This window comes from Glycine max, chromosome 9 (genome assembly GCF_000004515.6).
Source record: "Glycine max cultivar Williams 82 chromosome 9, Glycine_max_v4.0, whole genome shotgun sequence".
NCBI classification, from domain to species: domain Eukaryota; kingdom Viridiplantae; phylum Streptophyta; class Magnoliopsida; order Fabales; family Fabaceae; genus Glycine; species Glycine max.
Genome location: NC_038245.2, coordinates 41,284,917 through 41,308,259, shown reverse-complemented (window position 1 = coordinate 41,308,259; position 23,343 = coordinate 41,284,917). Strand labels below are relative to the sequence as shown.

At 33.4% G+C, this 23,343-nt stretch overlaps 3 protein-coding genes across 5 annotated transcripts; 2 read left to right on the top strand and 1 right to left on the bottom strand.

Moving 5' to 3' along the window:
• Window positions 1-526: 526 nt before the first annotated feature.
• Window positions 527-7,793, bottom strand: LOC100816390 (2-oxoglutarate and iron-dependent oxygenase domain-containing protein CP2). Of its 2 annotated transcripts, XM_003534104.5 has the most exons (9): window positions 7,267-7,793; window positions 5,272-5,319; window positions 3,758-3,934; window positions 3,474-3,624; window positions 3,263-3,349; window positions 2,832-2,956; window positions 1,895-2,013; window positions 1,601-1,712; window positions 527-879 (listed from the first exon to the last, which is right to left on the bottom strand). In XM_003534104.5, the coding sequence occupies exons 1-9, from the start codon at window positions 7,549-7,551 to the stop codon at window positions 844-846; spliced, it is 1,140 nt and encodes a 379-aa protein (XP_003534152.1). In that variant the 5' UTR covers window positions 7,552-7,793; the 3' UTR covers window positions 527-843. The 2 variants fall into 2 exon arrangements, with proteins under 2 accessions (XP_003534152.1, XP_040860941.1); XM_041005007.1 differs by lacking the exons at window positions 527-879; window positions 1,601-1,712 and having other exon boundaries at window positions 1,895-2,056.
• A 5,410-nt stretch (window positions 7,794-13,203) lies between these two features.
• LOC100815852 (probable protein phosphatase 2C 67) lies at window positions 13,204-18,146 on the top strand. Of its 2 annotated transcripts, none has more exons than XM_003534103.5 (10): window positions 13,204-13,564; window positions 14,091-14,199; window positions 14,788-14,824; window positions 14,963-15,007; window positions 15,316-15,368; window positions 15,632-15,790; window positions 16,428-16,511; window positions 16,649-16,738; window positions 16,839-16,886; window positions 17,801-18,146. In XM_003534103.5, the coding sequence occupies exons 1-10, from the start codon at window positions 13,323-13,325 to the stop codon at window positions 17,909-17,911; spliced, it is 978 nt and encodes a 325-aa protein (XP_003534151.1). In that variant the 5' UTR covers window positions 13,204-13,322; the 3' UTR covers window positions 17,912-18,146. The 2 variants fall into 2 exon arrangements, with proteins under 2 accessions (XP_003534151.1, XP_014617725.1); XM_014762239.3 differs by having other exon boundaries at window positions 13,523-13,564; window positions 14,091-14,191.
• A 2,515-nt stretch (window positions 18,147-20,661) lies between these two features.
• LOC100795244 (WAT1-related protein At3g18200) lies at window positions 20,662-23,069 on the top strand. The gene is made up of 7 exons (XM_003533302.4): window positions 20,662-20,868; window positions 21,173-21,235; window positions 21,332-21,448; window positions 21,533-21,776; window positions 21,992-22,150; window positions 22,262-22,413; window positions 22,532-23,069. Exons 1-7 carry the CDS (start codon window positions 20,681-20,683, stop codon window positions 22,686-22,688), a joined length of 1,080 nt encoding a protein of 359 aa, XP_003533350.1. The 5' UTR covers window positions 20,662-20,680; the 3' UTR covers window positions 22,689-23,069.
• Window positions 23,070-23,343: the final 274 nt, after the last annotated feature.

The following is a 23,343-nucleotide window of genomic DNA, read 5'->3' as shown; positions in this document are numbered from 1 at the left end:
ACAAATCATTTATCTCTTTTTTGGCATAAACCTTTATCTCTTAAACTAATGATCAATATCGAAAGTGATTTAGTTCAGAGAAAAAAAGGTTCGTTGTAATGATCTTTACTTATTTTGGGTAGACTGCTTTATCTTCCTAAAATCAAACCAAACAATAAAGTTTTTTCCTCCGTTGTAATGAATTTTTAATTGATTTAACTAAAATTTAAAAAACAAAAATTTAAAAACAACCAAATTTATAATCATTTTAAAAGAAAAAAAAAACACTTTAAATACTTATTTATAATGCATTTGTAATTATATTTTAAAATGAGTCATTTCATAATTTTAAAACTAAACAAAAATAACTTTACTTAATGTCTCTAAACAAGAAATCACCTTTTTTAAAAGCTAAAACAAACAGGTTAAAGGACAAGAACAACCTTACCATTTATCCATGGCTCACCCTCTGCCATTATTTTTTTTTAAAGAACGGAAAATGCAGCACTTACATATTGGAAAGGAAACTATATGCTACAATAGTCAATGAACCTAAGATTCCAGCATACATTAATTACAGTCTAAACCTACATTTCATGACATGATTCCGCGGTTTTATGCCAAAAAAATAAATGTCTGAGCATTAAACCAGCTTACATAACACAACCAGCTCCCCCCTTATTCAAATACAATAAATAGGCATCGAACAAACAGCACAGTTTTTAACGAAAAATCCAAAGCTTACTTGAAGAAAACTATCTCAATAGAGCACCTTGTACATACACCTGGATCAGGAATCATAGCTTATTTGTATTGACAAATGATTGCAGGTACATTTTACAATCATCCACTGAGCAAAACAGATTATGCAGTGGATTCACCTTGCCTCCTGAACAAATCCTGTAATACCACAAGATCAGAGTTATATACTTATATTCTGCAACCTCAGCTATGTATTTCCAAGTATATACTGTACAAGAACAAACTTAAGTCAGCATAGCTTCTATCAAGAGGATGAAAAATAATATAAATATTGGTGTACTGCTAATTGACCTTTAAAATAACTTATTCTTGGGTAACGTGGTACATTTCACACAAGCCAATTACACAAAATCCCGACTTTGAATTCACACAATCATATTTATTCAAAAACCGCACACTGCAACAGCCACATGATAACAGAGATCGTGCTTGCAAATGTCACATCTGGCTCTAGCTCTACCAATTCACCACTCCATATATACTCCATCGCCTTCTCGCCATGAAAACTTGCAAAGTCCAATTTTCTTGACTCCGTAAACTTCAAATATCTGACTAAACCCCACATTACCATAGGAACACAATTTCGACTTTATGAATTTGAATTCTTATTCAGTTGTTCTTTTATACTCCTAAATTTCAACACAAGTTTCACACAGTTTAGAGTTCCTCTGTATTTCTAGTAATTCAAAAGTATTATTCTTTTGGTAGCAGCTAGCAGGCTAGGAGCAATTTGCCAAGACTGTCGATATTGATGACAAGGTTGGAAGTCAAGTGAATAAGTGTTCATACATCAAACTTACATCATCTTCCCAGAATGTAATGCACATGCATGAAACATTCAGATAACATAAAAACTTACCAATTTGGTAGCAGCAACTGTGGAGCGCTGCCTTTCCTTTTTCTCACGATTGCACTCGCCACACCAGTTGGAGAAATCTTTTTGATACCTTTTCATCTCTCTAAAGACAGAACTACAATGACATAATACAAATTCATATTAATTTAGTCAGGGAAGAAATGAACAGAGAAATAGTGACGGTTGTGACTTCTGAAACTAGTGGATAGGCCAGAGTAATTTAATATGAAGCAAACAACTCCAAAAATCATTAGACAAATTGAAGAAGCAATGAAATCAAGCAACAAGTGAAATCACCTTCTGCACCATAGAAGTAGGTTGACCCGATTACCAGATGTTGTAGCTCTAGCTCCATGGCGATGACGACCACGATGAAGGACAGCTCGTCCAAGGACATGAGAATAATCAAAGATCTCCTGCTTTCAAATAACGGACTCCATAAAAAAAGTGTACAACCACCTAAGAGAAATAGCAAGAAGCAATGGTCCATAAACTTCCTTACAATAGTAAACAGACAACACTAACTAACTTCATTGGAACAAAATATGAACCCAAAATAAACAATCATTTGGATTTGCTTTCACAATTAAAAACAAATATATACCACTAAAGCTAAACAGAAACGAGAAATGCTAGGAACACACTCTTATTGGTTGAAATTTATTGAAAATCATTTTAAAAATGTGGGTCCCACAGCTTATTTAATGTTCAAGAAATTTTAACCAACGTGTTAGAAAAAGTGTGTTGGAGAGTGTGATCCTAGCACTCCTCAAAAGAAAAAACATACAATTACATATGCACCAATTCTCAGTCCTACTTGTATAACACACGACATGAAGAGCATTATTTTTTAATTCACAAGTTATTGTTGTAAGGGCTCAGGTTGTAAACTAAACCAATCCCACACTTCATAAGGATCAATATATAATCTCCCAAAAATTTTAAATTTGATTATTTTCTTCTCATGCACATATGACTGTACCTAGGGCAATAACATATTAGTATTTAGCAAGCATACATATTTCAAAATAGATAAATGGCCAGTATAGTAAAAGGTGCCCAAAGGTAACACCTAAAGCACGGAGGACAACTTGCTACTTGAGGCACAGAAGGTGTCAATGCTTCTTGCTGATTTACAGTAAACCAACATACACTTACAGTGATGAAAAAAATATATAAGCACGAAATCTTCCTAAAACCTATCTAACTTTATTATTCAATCACCATGACTTACCTCTGAATGAGTTCCAGTATTTACATGTTTCTCACATCGTATGCCCCGAAAAAACAATTCCCCTCCAGAAAATTGCTTACCCAAACAAACATTTAAGGTTACTTCTGAGTCATCCACATGGAAACCTGCAGATGCAAGACTCTTAGTTGTACAATATCAGACATATTAACATCAGAAATGCAGCTGTATTAACCAGCATATAATATGAACCCAGCACCATCAAAATATGTCACCAATAATAAAGCATTTATGGTCTCTATCCAAGCTTAGTATGAATTTGAAAATTCAAAAGAAGTATTAAGTTGTCTGAATTATTATTAACCACAAAGCTCCATAGTTATAATAATACCATGATGTAGGTTCACTTACTAAATATTATGCACATGACCTATGGAATGATAAAACAAATACAGATCCAGCAGAAGTCATACCCAAGTCAACATCTCTATCTTTACCATATTCTACAACAAAACCATGATGAGAATCCAGGGTTGACCCGCCAACTTCTGCAAAGAAGACTGTATAACAAACAATTAAGTGACTGAACATGCCTTGTAAGAATGAAAAAAATAGCTAATCATTTCTAAAGTACAAATAGATTCAGTCAAATCACCATGATATTATAATCCAGTCTTCATTTACCTCTAGATAAAGGACGGATAAAACCTTCCATAAGCTTGTCAAGCATTGTTTCAAGTCCAAAGTCATCAAGTACAGCACCAAATTTATTCATTGTATTCGGACGCATGATCCGAAATTTAGTTTCATTCACCCACTTCTCAAAATTTTCAATCTAGGGAGACCACAAATACATTTTAACATACACAAAACATAAGTATACAAACAGCCATCTGCTTACAATTTCCAATTTAAAAGATGAGATACTGCTTGTATCATAGGTAATGATAGTTAAAATGATGAAGTACCTCAGATAGCAATAACTCACAAAAGTGGGTCTGAAATATGTCAAATATAAAAATGCCTGGAGAGGGCTCAGACACTATACTTCTAATACTTTGTTCCGTATTATCATTAATTGCTCTCAGAAATGTGGGGACAAAGAATGTAGCAGGATCCACAGAGTACAACTCCCGATGTAGAGGCTGCAAAATTGTGTTCAAAAAACTGTAAGTTTCGCTATAAAAATACGAGAAAGGAGGTAGAAGAGACCAGGGAAAGAGTGCTATTGATTATCATACTTCACATCAGAAATATAAACACAATGTTTTAAGATTAATATTTCTTATTTCCTTTGAATGAATATTGAGCACCTTCCCAACAGCAGAAACACAAATGAAGGAGATTTAATTACTATTATATTTCTTTTTGCACAAATTTGGATGGATCTCAACAAGTAATAATTAACCTATGTCTAGATATTCTTTAAACTGCAGGTTCCCTAATGTGTTTCATTAAGGGAGTGGCATGACATCAGGGGCTGGGGGAAGGGGCCAAGTCTCTAGCACATGCAAAAGTGACAAGTGTTCATTAGATTATTTACGCGCTGACATTTTCTGTTTACTTTCTTGATAGAAATTTAATCCTTACACTGGAGAGAATTGCATCATATCAATGGCAAGCATATACAGCAAGAGAAAGATTAATGTTAATCTCATTATGAGGATTGAAAGTTTTAGTTTGGTTCAGGGCCTTGTTATCAATCCCAAATAGCAGCATGGAGCGGATGGCACCAAAAACATCATAGTGGGTAGCAGGAAGGCTGTCATTCCAAGGATTATAAATTCAATATACATAATTTATACTATGTACGTATAAATGAAAAATAAAAATATCAAAACTTAAAACACAATCTCATTATTAAAAGGAAAAAGAAAAATAGAAAGGTGGGTATTGAGTAGCAGAACAGAGGGTAAAACAAATGAATAAGAATTGCAAGCTGGACAGAGGGATGTGGACAGGGTAAAGTGTGTATGGTAGAGATTGAGTAGCAGGGATCAATGGCAACAAAAGGGTTACTGAGGCTTGCTTCGAAGTGAATAATGATTGGAAACGAACAATGGAGAATTTACAATTTTCTGATAAAAACATAAGTTGAGGAAATGACGAGACCATTATATAATTAGGGTTGGAAGAGGTGAAAAATGGGGGCAAAATGGGGCTTTACCCTTCATGAGGCAATAGTGGTGTAAACAGCATTGGATGGACACTGTACATGATTGATAACTACAGTTCAGGATGTTCTATATTTCGAGTATTGAAGATCTGCTAACATTAAAGGTTGTCTAAATTAGGAAGTTGGATTCATCATTAGATTTAGCTATTACAGTTATTATATATGCTTTTTTTATTTAAGAAATTACTTTATGAGATTACTCATTCTCTCTTAGGATGAGTGGTCTCATAAAGTAATTTCGGGCCAAAAAAGCAGCCAAGATGAACTGTAAAACACGTTAATATTCGGTTACTACTTACTACATACCTGATAATTTGCTATTATCCTCTCTCTATATTCTCTATGCTTTTGAGCCTGCCAAAATAACATAGAAACTATCATATAACTATGTAGTAAAATAACAAAAAGCCACAAGAGTGTGGTAATAATGATGATGACAAAGATTATTTTTTCAGAAGTAATCACTTATTTTTCAAAAATTCTCTCAGACAGCTGGCAAAAATATGCATTTATTTTTCAAAATAAGTTGAACCAAATATACAGTTATTAACAGAAATGGAAAATTTTCCAAAGGCACTTCAACTTCCCTGTCCATAAATATAACAAAAGGAAAGTTACTAAACCACTACAGCATGCAAATGTTATTAAAACTTCTCATTCTCAGCATGAGTTGCTCTCTTCCTCCCCATCATCCTAACCTCAATAATATTCAGAATTTCATTTTGTTTTTCACTAACATAGAAAAGTATCTAAAACATTGATATCATCCCCAACATTGGAAATTTGGCAGGGTTTTACACTTTGTAAAGCCATGTCCAGCTCACTAACCAGACATAGATCATTTAGTGACACTATAGAAAAACTGACAACCAAAATGTCACAGAATAGCACAAATATTTTTATTCCCCCTGAAGCTTCCTGTCTCAAATTATTTCTAGCACACAAGAATTAGAATTCCAAGCCTAGGGAACCAATGATTGTTTAGAAAAAAAACATATAGAGAATTTTTATAATCATGTGATTAATAATATAAGAAAATATTTATCTGAATAGAGAGATTTATAATAATTAAGTAGTCGAATAAGGGAGCCCAAATGAATAGAATAATTTAGTCATTGTGGGCTTGGGGTCATGAAGCAGCACATTTGCTTGAGAAACCTTAAAAGACTAATGCAAAGGGTTACTTTTACTTATGTAAAGAAAAAGGCTCCATCCACAATGCTCACTAGCCTCGCGTTTCCCTTTCTCCCTTTTCACGTCTCACTGTCTCTTCCTATTTTCACTGTCTCCCTTCCATTCTTCCTCACTATTGCTCACAGTCAAGTCATTTACAGAGAGAAAACATGCATTATTAGAGTGTATTGTCTTCCTCTATCTATTTTCACTGTCTCCCTCCTGTTATCTGTTTCTTTTCTGTCTCTGCTGTTGCTCTCTTTGCGGCGGCAAACTTCCAACAAGGAAGAGCACACAGTTACAGCAAGGATATTTTTTTAAAAAAAATTTACAGGAACGCCCAGTTTATTGTGAACCATCAAGTTGCCGGTTTCCTCTTAAACCAGCTGAGTCAAACTGATTTCTACTGGGCCATTACATTTCACTGTCTCCCTCCTGTTATCTGTTTCTTTTCTCTCTCTGCTGTTGCTCTCTATGCGGTGGTGCACTTCCAACAAGGAAGTGCACACAGTTGCAGCAAGTATATGTTTTTAAAAAAAATTTTACAGAAACGCCCAGTTTATTGCAAACCATCAAGTTGCCGGTTTCCTGCTAAACCAGCTGAGTCAAACTGATTTCTACTGGGCCATTACATTTCAAATCTAACTAGCTACTCAAACCCGAGATATGTCCGGTTCCTAGTTTGACCAACAAGTCCAAGCCAGTTTTGATAACACTGTCTCTAACAAAACATACTTGCAACAGGGGTAAATGAGTCATTTTGAGTCAAATTAAATCACTGGCCTAAGAAATCATTCTACTTTTTTTTTGTTTTCCACGTATATCCTCATGTAGAAGCAATCCATGTCGAAAGGAGCTAGCCTCTTTCACTAAACCCCACACCCATTGGTAAGAAAACCATTCTACTGCTAACACAAACTATCAACATTTCTTCCCATTCATGCAACTAGGCTAACTTGACAAACAAGTTACGAAATTCACCCAACCAAAACTAAAAACGCAATCTATCACCTAATTTTCTTCCATCTTCCAAATAAACAAACATTTAAAACCGAAAAACAAGTCAAACACACAGAACAGCGATTAACAGTGAAGGAACACTTTAGGGGAAAAAATCAGAAAACACACTCTGTTGCGTTCCCCGAGGGGCAGATACTTGAGGAGAATCTCGCGCATGAAATTGGCCTTCTCGTCACGCGGCACGTTGAGCATGCTCGGAGGCAGGTACCTCTCCAGCGAGCTGAAAATGTTAGGGCTGAAATCCAATTGCATGTCCTCGTACCCGTCGGGCTTGTGCTCCTTGTTAGGGTTCAGCCGCAGCCTCAGGCTCGCCGCTGCCGCCGCCACGGCGCCGTTTCCGCCGGCGCTGCCCGAAGATGGTTCATCGCGGCGGTCGCTTCCCTGGAGCGACATTTTCGGAGTGGGGGAAGCAAACTACGCGGTGGTCATGGGGAAGAGCGAAGGGGAAATTAGGGTGTTTTCGGAGGAGAAACGAAATCGGAGTTGGAAATTAGGGTTTTGCTGTGTTGGGCGAAGAAAGTGAGAATAAAGTAAAGTGATTAGGTTTTATAAATGAATATTTTTTTTATAGTACTACAAGTTTTATAAATGAATATGTGTATTTATGACCAAAAAAAAATTAATATGTTAATGCGAATTTTATGGTTGTCTGTGTCATGCGAACAGAATCAGTTACGGTCCGAATGAAATAAAATTGGAGACAACAGACACGCAATGATTTGTTTTTTTGAAGGTGACAAGCAATGATTGTTTTTTTTTTTTTTTTGAGGTGACAAGCAATGATGTTAGAATAATGAAATAAGTTTAATTATGAATTACTATATGTAATAAGTTTTTAAATTTATTTTTAATTGGTTAATATTAGAAAATATAAAAAATTACATCGATAATACACAAAAATTAAACTCAAAAATGAAATGTTGTTTTATTTACGTTGTTTATATCCATTATTATTATTATTATTATTATTATTATTATTATTATTATTATTATTATTATTATTATTATTCAAAACTATTAAGGTGATGTGTTTTTTTACTGGAAAGATGATGTTTGATATTAGGAATATTATACTCTTAATTAACTTACATCTCGATCGAGGTGATTTTTTTTTTCAATTTCAAAATTATTAAAAATTAAATTCAGTTTTAGTTTCAAACTTTAAGAAGCCGTTATAAGTTAAAAATAAATAAAATAAGTCCATTATTCTATTTTATCGCATTATGAAATAATGTAATATAAAAAGTATATTAAAATTAATTAAACATAATAATAATAATTAAAAAGTTTTGAAAAAATAAAAATTGTACAACAATATTTTTTGTTAAGACTAAAAAAATTAATGACACAAAAATAACACTAATAATAAATGCTATTTAGTAAAAAATTACACATGTAAAGTAGAAAAGTACATAGGATAATATATCAAAAAGTGATAATAATAATAATTAAGTATAATATAATTACAATATTATATTAACTGCATTTCATAATCATTGAACTAATAGATCTTTGTTGTTATGTCATATTGTTTTCATTTAATTGTTTTATTTCTATTTCAACCTTAATTTTCTTTGGCATATTTTGGTAGCAAGCTAAAGTAGATAAAATGAGGTAAAGCCAAAATAGTATCGAGCCTGCAAAGTAAAAACTATATTGTTATTCGGTCATCTATATAGTCCAGAAAAACGAAGTGACAACAGACATACCCATGTTTCCAACTTCAGTTTCATTCAAACGAAATAAAAGGTAACCTGAACTTGAATCTATAAATAAGAAGAATCATATAAGAACAGTTATATATGACCTAACAGAGAACCCAAATGCAAACCCTTCCTAACATTGAACACTATAGTTAATGCTAAAAAGGATTGATGCAGGAAAAAAAAAATAAAGTGAAGAAAAAAAAAGGGTCCAACTTCAACCATATTTTTAGAGTTGCTTGCTTCTTTTCTCTGCAGCTAGTACCAGTTTAATAGTCCATAAAACCTGATACTTTCTCACCTTTCTTCCACATACTCCTCTTACCTATTTCTTTTTATTCCCAATTTCACTTTAGGATGTCATCTTTCTGAAAATGATATGATAAAAAATAAGAATTTTAAATCTTCATTTGAATGAAATTGTTTAGAAAGCTCTTATCCCCTCCCCTTTCGAAAAATTCTTCGTTTATAATCTCTAATTCATTTTAAGGACACATGCACAACCAAATTATAGATCAAATATATGAATTCAGTGCATTAGAGAAGACCAAGGTGAGAAAGATGAAAGGTCAGATTTAACTCAAATCATTTTAACTAAAAATAACAATAAAAAAAGAATGACAGCTGAGGATAGATATTGCCAATAACAATTCTTACTAAAACTTTTCTCTTCATGCCCATCAATAAAAACATCAAGATGGTAACTTATTCTACCAATTATTATTAACAGAAAAATAGGCTAATGTCAAGACAATCCAAAAGCTATAGAAGGTCCATAGTAGAAAAGAAAAACCATAGAGTACCAATTAATTGAAATAGAGAGTACGTTGGTTTTCCAAAGAAGTACCCTAAACCCAATGTAGCACACTCATATTTACACAAACCTACCTATGTTCAGGCTAAAACAAATAAGTGGGAGGCGACAACATCTAAGTGGTAGATACACAACATTGGGTGAAAACATAATAAAAGGAAAGACCCACAAGTAAAAGAGAGAGGAAGTCATGGGCAACGCGGCAAAATGGCAACACGCAAGAGTACTAGTGGAGAACTAGGTCGAAAACGCCAGAGAGAGACCACAATTTTTTTTCTTTCTGTTTAAAATTCACCTCCCAAATTCTAAAACCTATTTTTATTATTTTGTAAATATGGTAAAAAGTGTTTTAAAAATTAGTAAAACATAAACTCACAATACATTTACCTGAACAAATTTTGGGTTAAAAATAGCATTTCGAAACTGAAAAAAGGTAACTCAAAGTCACTTTGAACGGACCTTAGTTTTTTTTTTAAATGAGATTTTTAGGAATAAGAATTTTAAGAAAAAAATATAATATTTAGTTGGTTATTATTTAACTTTCTTGATAATAATATTACGATAAAGTTTTTTTGAGAAAATTTTATTCTCACTTATTCATAAACTAACATTTTTGAGATTTTTTTATGATTGAATAGTATTTCTCTATTACCAAATTCTTATGTCATTAAAAACACTAGTTTCGAGTTAGGGCAAGGTGTTTTCAACACACTTTGTTGTCAACAAAACTCCTGGCACAGAAGAAATTGAACTTAATTGAGTGAATACAAATTGTTATAAATCTTTTAGTATTTATTTTCGATTCGATAAAAAAAAGTCTCTTAAAAGGAAGTAAAGTGATAACCAGTTAAAAATTATTTTTATTATTATATCATTCCCAAGGATGGATGTCAAATTTCATTCCATCTATTAGAAGAACAAATTAATAGCACAATGGCATGGATCATTACGATGATAATAATGCAAAGGATCATTGTAATTTAAGGAAAATCTAGTGGCACAAAAAACAAATATAGTAACAAAAGGAGAGAAATGCTATAGAGCCCGAAAGATAGAGGTGGGATAATCCTCCAACCTGTTAAAAGTTGACACCTGTCAATTAATTTTACTTTAAAATATTTATTTAATTTGATAGTTTAAGTTTTCATTTGTTTTCAAAAGTACCTCTGCTCACACATGGCCACACACCCCTTAAGACCCACGTCCACGAGGGCTTTATGATGCTCTAGCGGTGGAACATGATGGGCTCTAAGGCATTGAAGTTGTTGCCGGTACGGAACAAGAAGGCATGCATGCGGAGAACAACTTAGAGATCGAAGAAGACGGAGCAAAGACAGAAGATGAATGGGAGTGATGATGTGGTGTTTATGGGGCTTCTAGTCTCAGTCATGTGTTGTCTTAGCAACAACACAACCTTAATTTGTTATTGCATGAAAATCAACTTTTGTGGTTGAGATTCGTGTCCCAAAACATAACCCCTATACAATTTGATGGTGAGAGAGTGTCCTTGGATAGTGAGTTTAAGAAGAGATGGCATGGAAAGCAAGTTTTTTTCGGTGGACTCCGGGTAGGTGTGTTGGTGAGAGAAAAAAAAAGGGAAGTTTGAAAAGAGTTTTTTATATTAGATTAAATTAAATGAATATTTTATAATGAAATCAGTTGACACTTGTCAAACTTTGAGTGGGACGGACGATTAATTGGCTTATGCATTTTGGGGACTTTAACATTTCTCTAACAAGGAATGTTGTATATGTCTTTCAAATTCGTTACCTAAACAAATGTCCCCTATTAATGGTGCGCCAAAATATAACTCAACCTATAACCATCGTGATTGATGCATGAACGAAATATGACAGCTTAAAACACAACATACATAGTCCTAAGAAGTTTAGGGATAAAAGAGAATGCATTAAGATTTATACTAGTTCAACTATAACTCATGATCTATGTCGCACTTGACATTTTCTAATATGTCAAAGTATTACAAATCAACAAGGGAAAATTGTGAATGAGTCTAATGAGTTTATTCAAGGTATGGTTTCTATTAAAGAAAATAAAATAACTATATTGTTTGGTTTCGGAGTCATCATTTCTTTCATATCCCATGATTGTGTGAAAAATCTAGCCCCGCCTATTTTTCAAAAAGACTAAAGTCTTTGTTCTTGCATATTATATATTAGGCTTAAATGCATCTTTTGCCACTCATCATTCACATATTAATAAATTTTGCCACCAAATTATGAATTTTACACTGCCCAACTTTAAAAAAGTGCAAATAACCTATATATTAGTATCAGAGAGTTTACAATACTCATACACCTTACTCAATCAATTGAGTTAAACTCTCTTAAAATATATATTAATATGAGAAAATAGGTTATGTATCAACCTTGTAAAATGTAAATCAATTTTGTATTGACATTTAAGTAAAATCTAGAAACTGCAATATATGATTATATTATTACAGTAACTATAAAAGTCATATCCATAGTTTAAAAACCTGGTCTGATCAACCGGGTCAAACGGGTTCAATCGGGACTTGGTGACATAACCAGACCATTTTGGTTATTGGATCGACCATGCTTTTGGGCTAAGATGACTCGAGCGGTTTGGGATAAACCTGGCTATCTGGACTAATTTTTAAAACTCGTTTCGCGTAAAAAAATACAAAAAAAAATGCTCCAAAAAAACATGGGACTTGTGTAATTGTGTTATTGAATTATTATTTGTGAACTTATGTTATTAACTTTAATACTTCAATTGTTATTTTAAATTTTGGAGTATGAATGAACTTTTCTTAATCAAATAATGTTAGTTATATATTTATATATAATAAATACATATATAATTTTAAATTTTTTAATATACACCAAGTCAAACCGAGTCAATTACTGACCCACCAGTTGGGCCACTGACTCATTACCTCAACCGGTTCACAAACCAGGCTAAGTTTCATAACTATGGTCATATCAACAATGATTTTTTATTGATTAATATTGTAAAGTGTAAAAAGAAGAGTTGTTAAACTCAAACTTAAAAATCAAAATTACACATCAATGAGATCTCCTACTGGAGTAAAGCATGTGAGTTGTATCATGCATTTGATTTCTGTCTCTGATCCTTAGACTAGTTAATTGAGTAGGATGTAATCATACCAATACTAATTCACTAGATTTAATAAGAATTTTACCGTTAAATATATTTGACTTAAAATAATTTCATGATGCGTTATCTTTTAAAAGTTTATCATAAAGCATAAATAATGATAAAACAAGTTAAAATCTTATATTGATTTGTGAGAACAATCATCACTCTTAAAAATAGTCAAACATTACTAGTGTTGCCATACATAATTAATTGTCTCGAAAATAATTACCTACTAAGAAGAGTACAAACCAACAAGTTTTGTAAAATATATGATGAAGTGTATAATAGGATGTATCGTTGAGATGTGGACTTTCAGGTTTGTAAAAAAGAAAAATCAAAATTACAGATATATAACTTATAACTAAAAATTCAAATTAAACCATTTTTTCTTCTTATAATTAAAGGAGAGAAGGTGGAACAATAATACACCAGAGAGAGTACTTGATTTCTAGGGTTTGAAGCACTTCCCCAAGTCGTGGCTGGAAAACAAGGGAAGAAAAATGAGCGAAAGCACAGAGACCCAGAAGCGCCAAGCTGCTGATTCAGAGAGCAAGGAGAATGCTGTTGCTTCCAAGAAACCAAAGGTCGAATCTTGTGGAACGGGTACCGATGGTAATGCCGTAAAGAAACCATCTTTCCTCATTGAAGCTGATGCAGCTGAAGATAAGGGCGCCAGGCACACCATGGAGGATGCGTCCGTCATGCTTCTTGACGCAAGTTTAGATTACCCTGGAAATTTGAGGTTCTTTTTTTGTTTATAATGATTTAGTTTTTATTATTGCTAAAGTTTCTTATTTTTTGAAAAAAAAGCAAAAAATTGATGTGAGCTGCCATGTGTTTATCAAATTTATTGTATCATACTGTCAACGACTTTTTGCAATGTTCATGTTTTTAGGATTAGGATTTGACATTGTCACTTCAAAAGTTAGTGGCTTATTTAAAATTGAAAAAGATACTAAGTTATGTCAATTGAGTAACCGAGTGAATTTTAGCAATTTCAGGATTTGCAATATATCTTAGTAGTGTGCAATTCATGAGTGAAAGACACGTGAATGTGCAAGCATGTATGCACAAACAATAAAAAAAAAAAACTCTAGATGCATTAAAATTATAATTGAAGAAGACAGCAAAGCCCTTGCTGAAGTTATTTCTAACGTTTTAGCTTTTCATGTCCTCATGCAAGAATCGCTCTTCATTTAGTGGAGGTGTGTGGTTCTGGACTTATGATGTACTTATTCTCTTGGTAACTCTGGCTGCTTGGTTTTCAGATGTGCACACTTTGCTATTTATGATGGACATGGAGGCCGGTTAGCTGCAGAATATGCTCAAAAGCATTTGCATCGGAATGTTCTTTCAGCAGGATTACCACGTGAGTTGGTGTGTTTACTTGGTCTAATTTCATGTATACTTGATCAATTAGGCTCTTAAGGCTGTGGCAAACTGAAAAATCTATTGCTTGATTTTGGTTGTTCTCTGTTTACCTGTTAGTTCATAATAAGAACCAATTAAGGACAACTGTGCAGCCATTCTTAACTGAAGTAGTATGGTTTGGAACACAGATTTAGTTATCTCTTGGTTGGTTGAGGCACCAGGAAATAAGACATAAATGTATATGATGGAGAATTGAGAACATAGTTATCAATCTCAGATAATGGTGTGAAGTGGGTAGGATATTGTAGGTTCTGAATTTTGTCTGTTAGACAAATTAGTCTAAAGATCCCCACAATTAAGTTGATGCAATGAGTCTCAATAAACTAATAAGGAAAAAAATAGCCCAATTTACAGATGAAGCAGATGATGACCTGATCATTTGAAAAATCAAATGTTTGAAATTAATTCTTGTGTCCTTCTCTGGGGATATTTGTTTAAAAATGTGAACAATTTTCTTTATGATCTTTTTTCATCTATCTCTCTTACTATCTTATAAATTTCGCTCCTCTTCTTTCCTTTCTGTGTATATTTCAGTTTGATGCAAAGGAAGCTAGACGAGCTATTTTGAATGGTAAGCATTCAGTTTACAATTTCACTATTGCTTCCCCATTTTTGTAAGTTGCTATGTTGGATCTTCATGGAATTTTTCTATTCTATTTTTCTTTTTGGTCATAATAAGTTTTCATTTGATATTTTTATTCTGATTTAGGTTTCCTTAAAACTGATGAGTCTCTTCTTCAAGAAAGTGCTGAAGGTGCAGTTTCAAATTCAATGCTTTAAATTTGTTGATATGCTGTTATACAAATGTTAAACCTAGTGTAAACTTCGTTTATATAAGTGGATAAATGAAGTGTTTATTTCCATTTTAAAATTTACTGGTTTCAAGTCCTTCTAATTTCTTTTTTTGTGCTTTGGCAACAATGTACCGCACAATGTGCTTAAGGTCATTTGCACTCTTTATTCTGATTTTAGCATTGCAGTCTCAATTCCTGTACTAATAATAATTATGAGAGATATTTTGATGTTATTTATATCTTGCTGACTTTTAATTACTGTTTCCAGGGGGATGGCAGGATGGTGCTACAGCTGTATGTGTTTGGGTATTGGGACAAAGAGTAAGTTTCCTGTTATTTATTTTCCTTTTACCGTATTAGTAGTTTACACTGCTGCTTTCTGATGCTAACTGCAGATAAACTTCATAGGTAGTATAATTATGGGTATTTTGTTGAGCAATCTTGCAACAAAATTGGGAAAGTCAATGTGCTGTTCCCTATTGATATTGTATTCTTTTGATGAATTCAGCTCTTGGTTTGTTTCAGTGTTTTTCAAGTTAGTCGTAACTTGTTTTGGCCTTTCCTGTTTGATGAGTATTTGTTAGGTTGTGGTTGCAAATTTAGGAGATGCCAAGGCAGTATTAGCTCGGTCAACTGATGGATCCCAAAACCACCCAGATGGTGTCCAGACACAGCTGAAGGCCATTGTTTTGACTAGAGAACACAAACCTATCTTCCCACTGGAGCGTGCACGCATTGAGAAGGTATGAAACTCCTCAATAATGATTTGATTAGATCACCAGAATTATTTGATAATACTTAATTCATGCAGTTGGCAAATAAGACCCTGACTTCCATCTGTAATACATCAAAGTTACCATTACCACCTCTTTTTACAGAGCTTTGCTGCTGCATTAAAATGGAGCATTTTGAGATTGAGCACCTGTATTATGATTTGTTGCGTGAATCATCGTTTTTTGTTGCCAACAGATTGAGTGCATGTTTGGTTGGGATTATTTATGGGAAAAGAATCACTTTTTTTTCTAAAGCTCTTTCAATATGAAAAAAAGTGAATTTATTTCTTCAAAATAAACTAATCCAAACATGGCTCAAATTACTCAGGACCTACAAGGACCAGTTTTAACTAGTAAGGTGCCAAGTTCAGGCTAGCTTTAAAATGAATTATTAAACAGCCCAACCTTGATGTACTGTTGATAATTATCTTGAATAGCCCCGGTTTATTTATATTGCTTGTTAGGGATTGTGCTTTGAAGAACTATCAGAATTGGTGGAAGTATTCATTCTTTGTGATTCATTTTAGTTTAGAATCAGTGATTGGAGAGTGAACTTATCTCCACAGATACGTGATTCATTTTCTAACATGATATTTTCTACTTACAGGCAGGTGGTTTTGTGTGCCCAGATGGACGATTACTAGCACGTCTAGAAATTTCTAGGGCTTTTGGAGATCGCCAATTCAAAAAGGTTTGCCTGATTCAAGGCTACTCGTTATTTTTGTTAGTTATCCAAAGATAATTTCTTTATAGCATCAACTAGACCTGAAAAAGAGCATTTATGGGCCCAAAAATGTTTGTAATCTTGAGGAATAATTCTGTTTGCAGGTGGGTGTTGTTGCAACCCCAGATATATATAATTTTGAAGTTAATAATACAGAGCATTTCATCATTCTTGGCTGTGATGGTTTGTGGGGGGTATGTCTCTTGTATCCATAAACATTGCTTTACTCGTTTTTGCTGGTTTGAATTTACTTTACTGTTTTGAGATGAACATGGCGTTTTGGTTATGTGTCAGGTATTTGGTCCCAGTGATGCTGTTGATTTTGTTCAGAAGTTATTGAATGTAAGAGCTTGTTACATCTTTTTCTATCTTGCAACCCGAACAAAGAAGAATACAATTGTTAAAAACCAAAATTGAATAATGAGAGGTAGAAAGGAAAAGAATGAATCTATTATTGCTGAATGAAATCTGAACAGAAAAAGGAGACAAATCTTTCAAGGGTTTCCCTTTTTACAAAGTGTGACTGTGTGAGCCCTTTTTACAATCGAGCTAGCTACCTGCATAATTCACAAAGCTAAAAAACTCCAAGGCCACACCCTTCTATCTCTCATATTAAGGCTAAACTTATGTCTCCTTCCAACAACTAACCAGCTAATTGTTCTAACTATTGATACTCTACTGTAATTAACTTGCAACTAACATCATTGGTATTTGGGAATCTCTTAACAGCATTTTCACCTCTGTTGAATTATTCTAGTGCATTTTTGGTTCCATTTAAATGCATTGCTTTAGTCAATTTAATGTTACTAAAAAGGTGTTTTTGTTTTGCAATTTACATCTGTGTCCCTACAATAGGGGTGATGTAAGGTGGTACTTGTAGTGACTGGTTAAACTTTTACCACTGGACTTGATTTGATTGATGACTTGTCAACTGCCGCACTTATAATTTGCAATATTTATACCTGAAGTTATTATTATTCTTGCTAAAAAGTTGTTAAAAATGTCGATAAAATTATCACAAGTAAAGGAGTACGAATCAAGAACTATTGCAATCGGCATAATATCTTAATATAATTTTCCAATTTCCATTCAATGAAGGGTTTACAACTATTGACATCCTATGGACTTCTTATTTAGTGAAACACAAAATAGGCTCACCTTCTTTTCTGGATTTTCTTTTCTTTTCTTATGTTTATTTTTTCATTTACTGAGGATGCTGTCTTCCTTACATGAGAAATTGAATTGAAACTTTGTAGGAGGGGCTACCTGTTGCCACAGTGAGCCGTCGTCTTGTAAGGGAGGCTGTTCGTGAGCGTCGCTGTAAAGATAACTGCTCTGCCATTATCATTGTATTCAAGCACAATTAATCCCTGAGGCACCATCTCCATGTGTGTGTAATACCAGGTGGGGTACCAATAGAGATGTGATTTGTTTTCAGTTTCTGCTTTCAAAAGCAATGTAAAATATGTGCATTACTTCTCACTGCAAACTAAATGGTGGCACTAAACGCATACCAACTAGTCTTTTACTCTTATAAAACTGATTGTTGTTGTTAACTTTTTGTAATACATGTTGAAGTGTAGTGAAGATCAACTTGCTTTACAAGGCATCTAAATTTGAACTCCGAAAGGAGATATTGACAATTTCTGAGAAATTTCAGGCCATTACACCTGAAGCTCTGCTACCCCACATGTTCATTTGACTTGAATATATTGTGGGTTAATAAAATTAAAACAAACTCTTGAAATGAAAAAAGTAAACAAAGTCCTTAAATACAAGTTCTTATGTGATTAATGATGGATCAACAACCTAGTTAAGAATGCAGTCTCAACTTTTCGTGATAGAGACAAAATTAACATATGCCAATCACCATCGAATTATTATTTTATTTTAAAAATGAGTAGGACAAACATTTAATTTAATAACAAATCGAGTAAGCTGTGATTTGGACACAGCATGTGGCCATATATGGTTTTCTAAACTGAAATTTGATTCCGATTAGCACTAGCAGTTATGTCAGTCACTTGTTTCTTTTTCTTCAAGTTAGTGTCTAATTAAAATGAAATTCTTAGAACATTCAAGTAATTGTTGCAAGTAGTTTCTAATTTGAATATAAAATTTTAATGTAAGTGCTTGTGCTTGTGGCCCTACCAATCCTCTTCACCACTGTTGTGCAGAAAGACACGATACAATTTGAATGTTGAAAAGTAAAAACTGATGGTCTATGCCTTCTATTCAAGCAGTAGATTAATGCAACAAGATGAAAAACAACGGGCTAAATTTGAGTAGGACAAGACTCATCCACGGTGAAATTGATTTTAAAAGATTGACATTTTTTTAATCAGTAGGTATTTAAGACTTCTTATTTGACATTTAGCTAATCTTATTTTCATCGGATAAACTCATTTTGAAGTACAGTGATATCTCTAGTTATGATTCTATGTCCAAACTGGAGATCAAACCGTAGACCTTGATTAAAGGATCCAAATGTGGAAGCACTTGTATTAAATTTCGGTAAAAGATTGAAATTTTGGTAGAGATAGATGTAGCCAATCATAACGCAATACTATATTAAAGTATGCAATCAAAACAAATGATGAGGTTTGCTACCAACGAACCGCATATTAATTAGTGATTTTATACTTTTATTAAACAAATCTTGTTGCCTCTCTCCTATGCGGTGCAGCTGATACATAATGTATCATCCACAAGTAGCCTCTCAATCCCGAATATTCTCCCACTTCTCCAATTACATGTTTGTTTTCATTTTCTTTTCTTGCTTGACATTTGTATGAACCAATCCAACCTTAGGTTCATGAATAAGTACATCGAGTCAATAATGTTCCTCTCATGATCTAGTTGATGCAATGATTAAGATATTATTTTTTATTCAAGGGAGTACCAACCACTGAAGAACTCTGAGAAAGCTCACTGAAAGGTCTTAAAAAGAAAAAGAAAGGGTTGGAGTACCTCTTAAGGATTGAACCCACACATTTTCTTTCATGTCTCACAACACTGAATTATCTCAAGGCTAACTAAGCTATTTGTCTAGGATGAATATAATGCATAGCTTCATTCTTTTTTTTATGCGTAGAAATAAAAAATAATTATCAGGATTCATAATTTCATTCTTTAGAAAACCGCATTACATCTGATAAAGACTTAATAAAAAACATCAATTCATGGAAAAAATTGCCTCAACAAAGAAGACCAAAAGAAAAACTCAGTAGTAATTTATGCCAATTTTCAGTGCAATATGGTAAGTTTAATCATAAAATATGCCTAGTTGTAAACAGTAGCACATGCATCTTTGATTCATATTTTCATTATTCCCCTCATTTAAAAGCATTCAAAAGAATCATTGAGTCTGGAGCAGCCAATCATCATCGTTATCATGGTTGATATGTGGCTTCAAATTTTATGTAAGAAAAATAATCAAATCCCGGTTGGATTAGATTTATGAGAATAATAAAATAAAAGGTTAAATTATATTTATTTTAAGTTTTAGCCTCTATACTTGAAAATGGTTAGTTTTTGTCTCTATATATGCATAAAAGTTAAGTTTTGGTCCTTAACACTGACATCAGAACAACTATAAAACTTTTTGGCAGTGATAAACTGCTATAAAAAACTGGACTAAAATGCATGATTTTCTTATATGGGAATTAAAAGTTAAAATGAGGACAACTATATGAACTAAATGAATAGATTAACATAAAAAAATGCAATGGTTAATCTCTAAAAAAGATAGAGAGTTGGGGACAGCGTACTAATAAACATAGTATGAAAAAGGGATGGAGGCAACATGTTCATTCAAATGATAGAGGTTGGTTACTCTCTATCTACCAGAGTAACGTGATGCACCTTGACTCTGTCTCACTAAATTATTCAATTCATAGTCAACGAGAGCAAACTAAATTGTATTATATCCAAGATTTTGTAGTGCATGAATAACTTAGCGTGTATTTTAAACGTTTACATATCTTAGTAGCAGCTATTCCGATACATCAAACAACATAACTAACTACTGATGTTAACAATAACAAGGGCTATATAATTTAATATTTCTTCAACATTTTTCTCTCTATATAAGCACCTTTCACTCTTATAGCCCCTCACCAACAAGTTAAACAAGAATGGCTAGTGTTGTGACAAAGAAAGTGAAGCTTCTTGTGGCATTGCTTACCCTGCAGTTGTGCTTTGCAGGATATCACATCGTGTCTAGACTTGCACTAAATATTGGTGTCAGCCAAGTCGTTTACCCAGTTTACCGAAATTTGATTGCCGTGCTTTTGTTGAGCCCATTTGCTTATGTGTTAGAGAAGTGAGTTTCCAGATGAAGCTTGTTTTCACTTTTCACTTTTCCTAACAAAATCTTTCTGTTATTTCCTTTGAATTTGTTTTCCTTAAAGCTATACATATTTTTAGTTTAATTTCTATGCATGGTCTCGATCAATTAGAAATCATGCTAGGCATGACTTTTGAGGTAGTTATTGTAAAAGTTAATGAACTTACCTTACATAGTGATTTCTAATTAGTTGATAGTATGAAAACCCTTAATAGTGTCAATGCATATATTATTTACTCATAATTTTAACATGGAGCAATGTCAATATCTTTATAATCAGGAATCAAAGACCACCCCTCACTTTATCTTTACTGGCTCAGTTCTTCCTACTTGCATTGCTGGGGTAAGAATGTATAGAAGTTGCTGATTTCCATACTAACATTTCCTTCCTATGAGTTCTAATATTTTCTTCTTTCCAAAATTTTCATTGGCAATGTAGGATCACTGCAAACCAAGGGTTTTACTTGTTGGGATTATACTATGCTTCTCCAACTTTTGCTTCTGCCTTGCAAAACTCGGTTCCTGCGATCACTTTTGTCTTGGCCTTAGCTTTAAGGTAACCTCATCTCCTTGTAACATTCTTTATTATTTTATGATTTAATCTTGTTAAGACTTGATAAGTTCATTTGATTTGTACCAGGCTTGAGGAAGTCAACATCAGAAGGAGACATGGATTGGCAAAAGTTCTAGGAACCATTGCCAGTGTGGGGGGTGCCTCAGTAATAACTCTTTACAAAGGTCCTCCTCTTCTTCACCTGCAGATGGACCAAATACAAGGAGACACTTTAGAAGTAGATCAGTCAACAAAAGTGCAAAATTGGACTTGGGGTTGCATATACTTGCTTGGACATTGTCTATCATGGGCTGGCTGGATAGTTTTTCAGGTTTTGTCAATAATCATGACATAAGCAGATTATATAAACTGAAATTTCAGAATTCAGATAACCATTATGTTGCTTCATACTTAACATAAACGTATCCATACAAATATATTATAGTATAATTGGCAGGGTTTCTGACCAGACACATGTTTGTGAAAATTACTTGTTTAATATCACCAATTTTATGACGTGAATGGTAAAGTAAAAATTTGGTGCAGGCTCCAGTGGTGAAGAAGTATCCAGCAAAACTAACCCTCACCTCTTTTACATGCTTCTTTGGATTGATCCAATTCTTGATCATAGCAGCCTTTGCAGAAAATGACTTGGAAAATTGGAAGATACAATCACTAGAGGAGCTTTTTATCATTCTATATGCTGTAATATTCGCTACTTAATTCTCAAATAACATTAAATTTGATTTACGCGACACATCTAGTTCCTAGTGTTGGAAATTAATTCAATTCACTATTGCATGATGATAATTGCAGGGAATTATAGCATCTGGTGTTGTCATATCTCTCCAAACATGGTGTATTCAAAAGGGTGGTCCTGTGTTTGTTGCTGTCTTCCAGCCAGTGCAAACTATTCTAGTTGCTGTCATGGCAGCCCTAATTCTTGGTGATCAGCTATACCCTGGAGGGTACGCGCCAAATTTGCTAATCATTTGTGGAATATTTTCTCTATCAATTTTACATTTATAAATGAAGTTGGCTGAAGTACAGAAATTTCCTAATTGAGTTACTAAATTTTTATTGCAGGCTTATTGGTGCAGTTCTCATTGTGCTTGGTCTATACTTGGTCCTTTGGGGCAAAACCAATGAAAAAAAAGTGACTGAGCCATCACTAACAAACCCCTTGCTTAAGGCAGAAGAAGAGAATAAAGAAACTGTTGCAGTTCCAAAAGACATACCATGACATGACATGTCCATCTGTTGACTGAGACAAACTATCTAGTTCTGGTTTTAAGTATTTGAACAACCAGTTAACCACTGATATATGGTCCTGGTTAGCAGTATTTCAAGTGTGTAAGATAACCAAAGTTATTATTATTAATGTGTTTGGATATAGTTATTAGAGTCAGAGTGCTCAAGGTTAAGTTGGATTGAGGAATAAAGCCTGCCGGTGCTTTTTGTTTTGTCAGAGAAGCTAATTCATTGACATTTGCTTACAATTAGGTCAAATATGTTGGCTATGTGAGCATATGTGTCATGTCAATGATACAAGCAAGACCCTATGAGCTGTACATTAGATTGACTATACATGAATACTATGGATATTGACAAGTTTTCACTTTTCGGTACTAGTCTTCAGATATATTAAAAAGAACCTTGAGAAATTATGCTTATTTATCTTGGTTAGCTATTAATAACCAGAGTTCTCCATATCAACTAACTCAGGATAAGAAGTTAACAAAAAATACTAAATTTTTCCTTAAAGGTTTAATGAACATCTATATCCCACAAAGAGATTCTTCAACTTGCTGGTAATGCCACTATATATCTGCTGAAGATTTGACAATTGGTATGATTGTATGAAGCAGGATCCTTTGCGGTTCAAGAAAGAACTGATG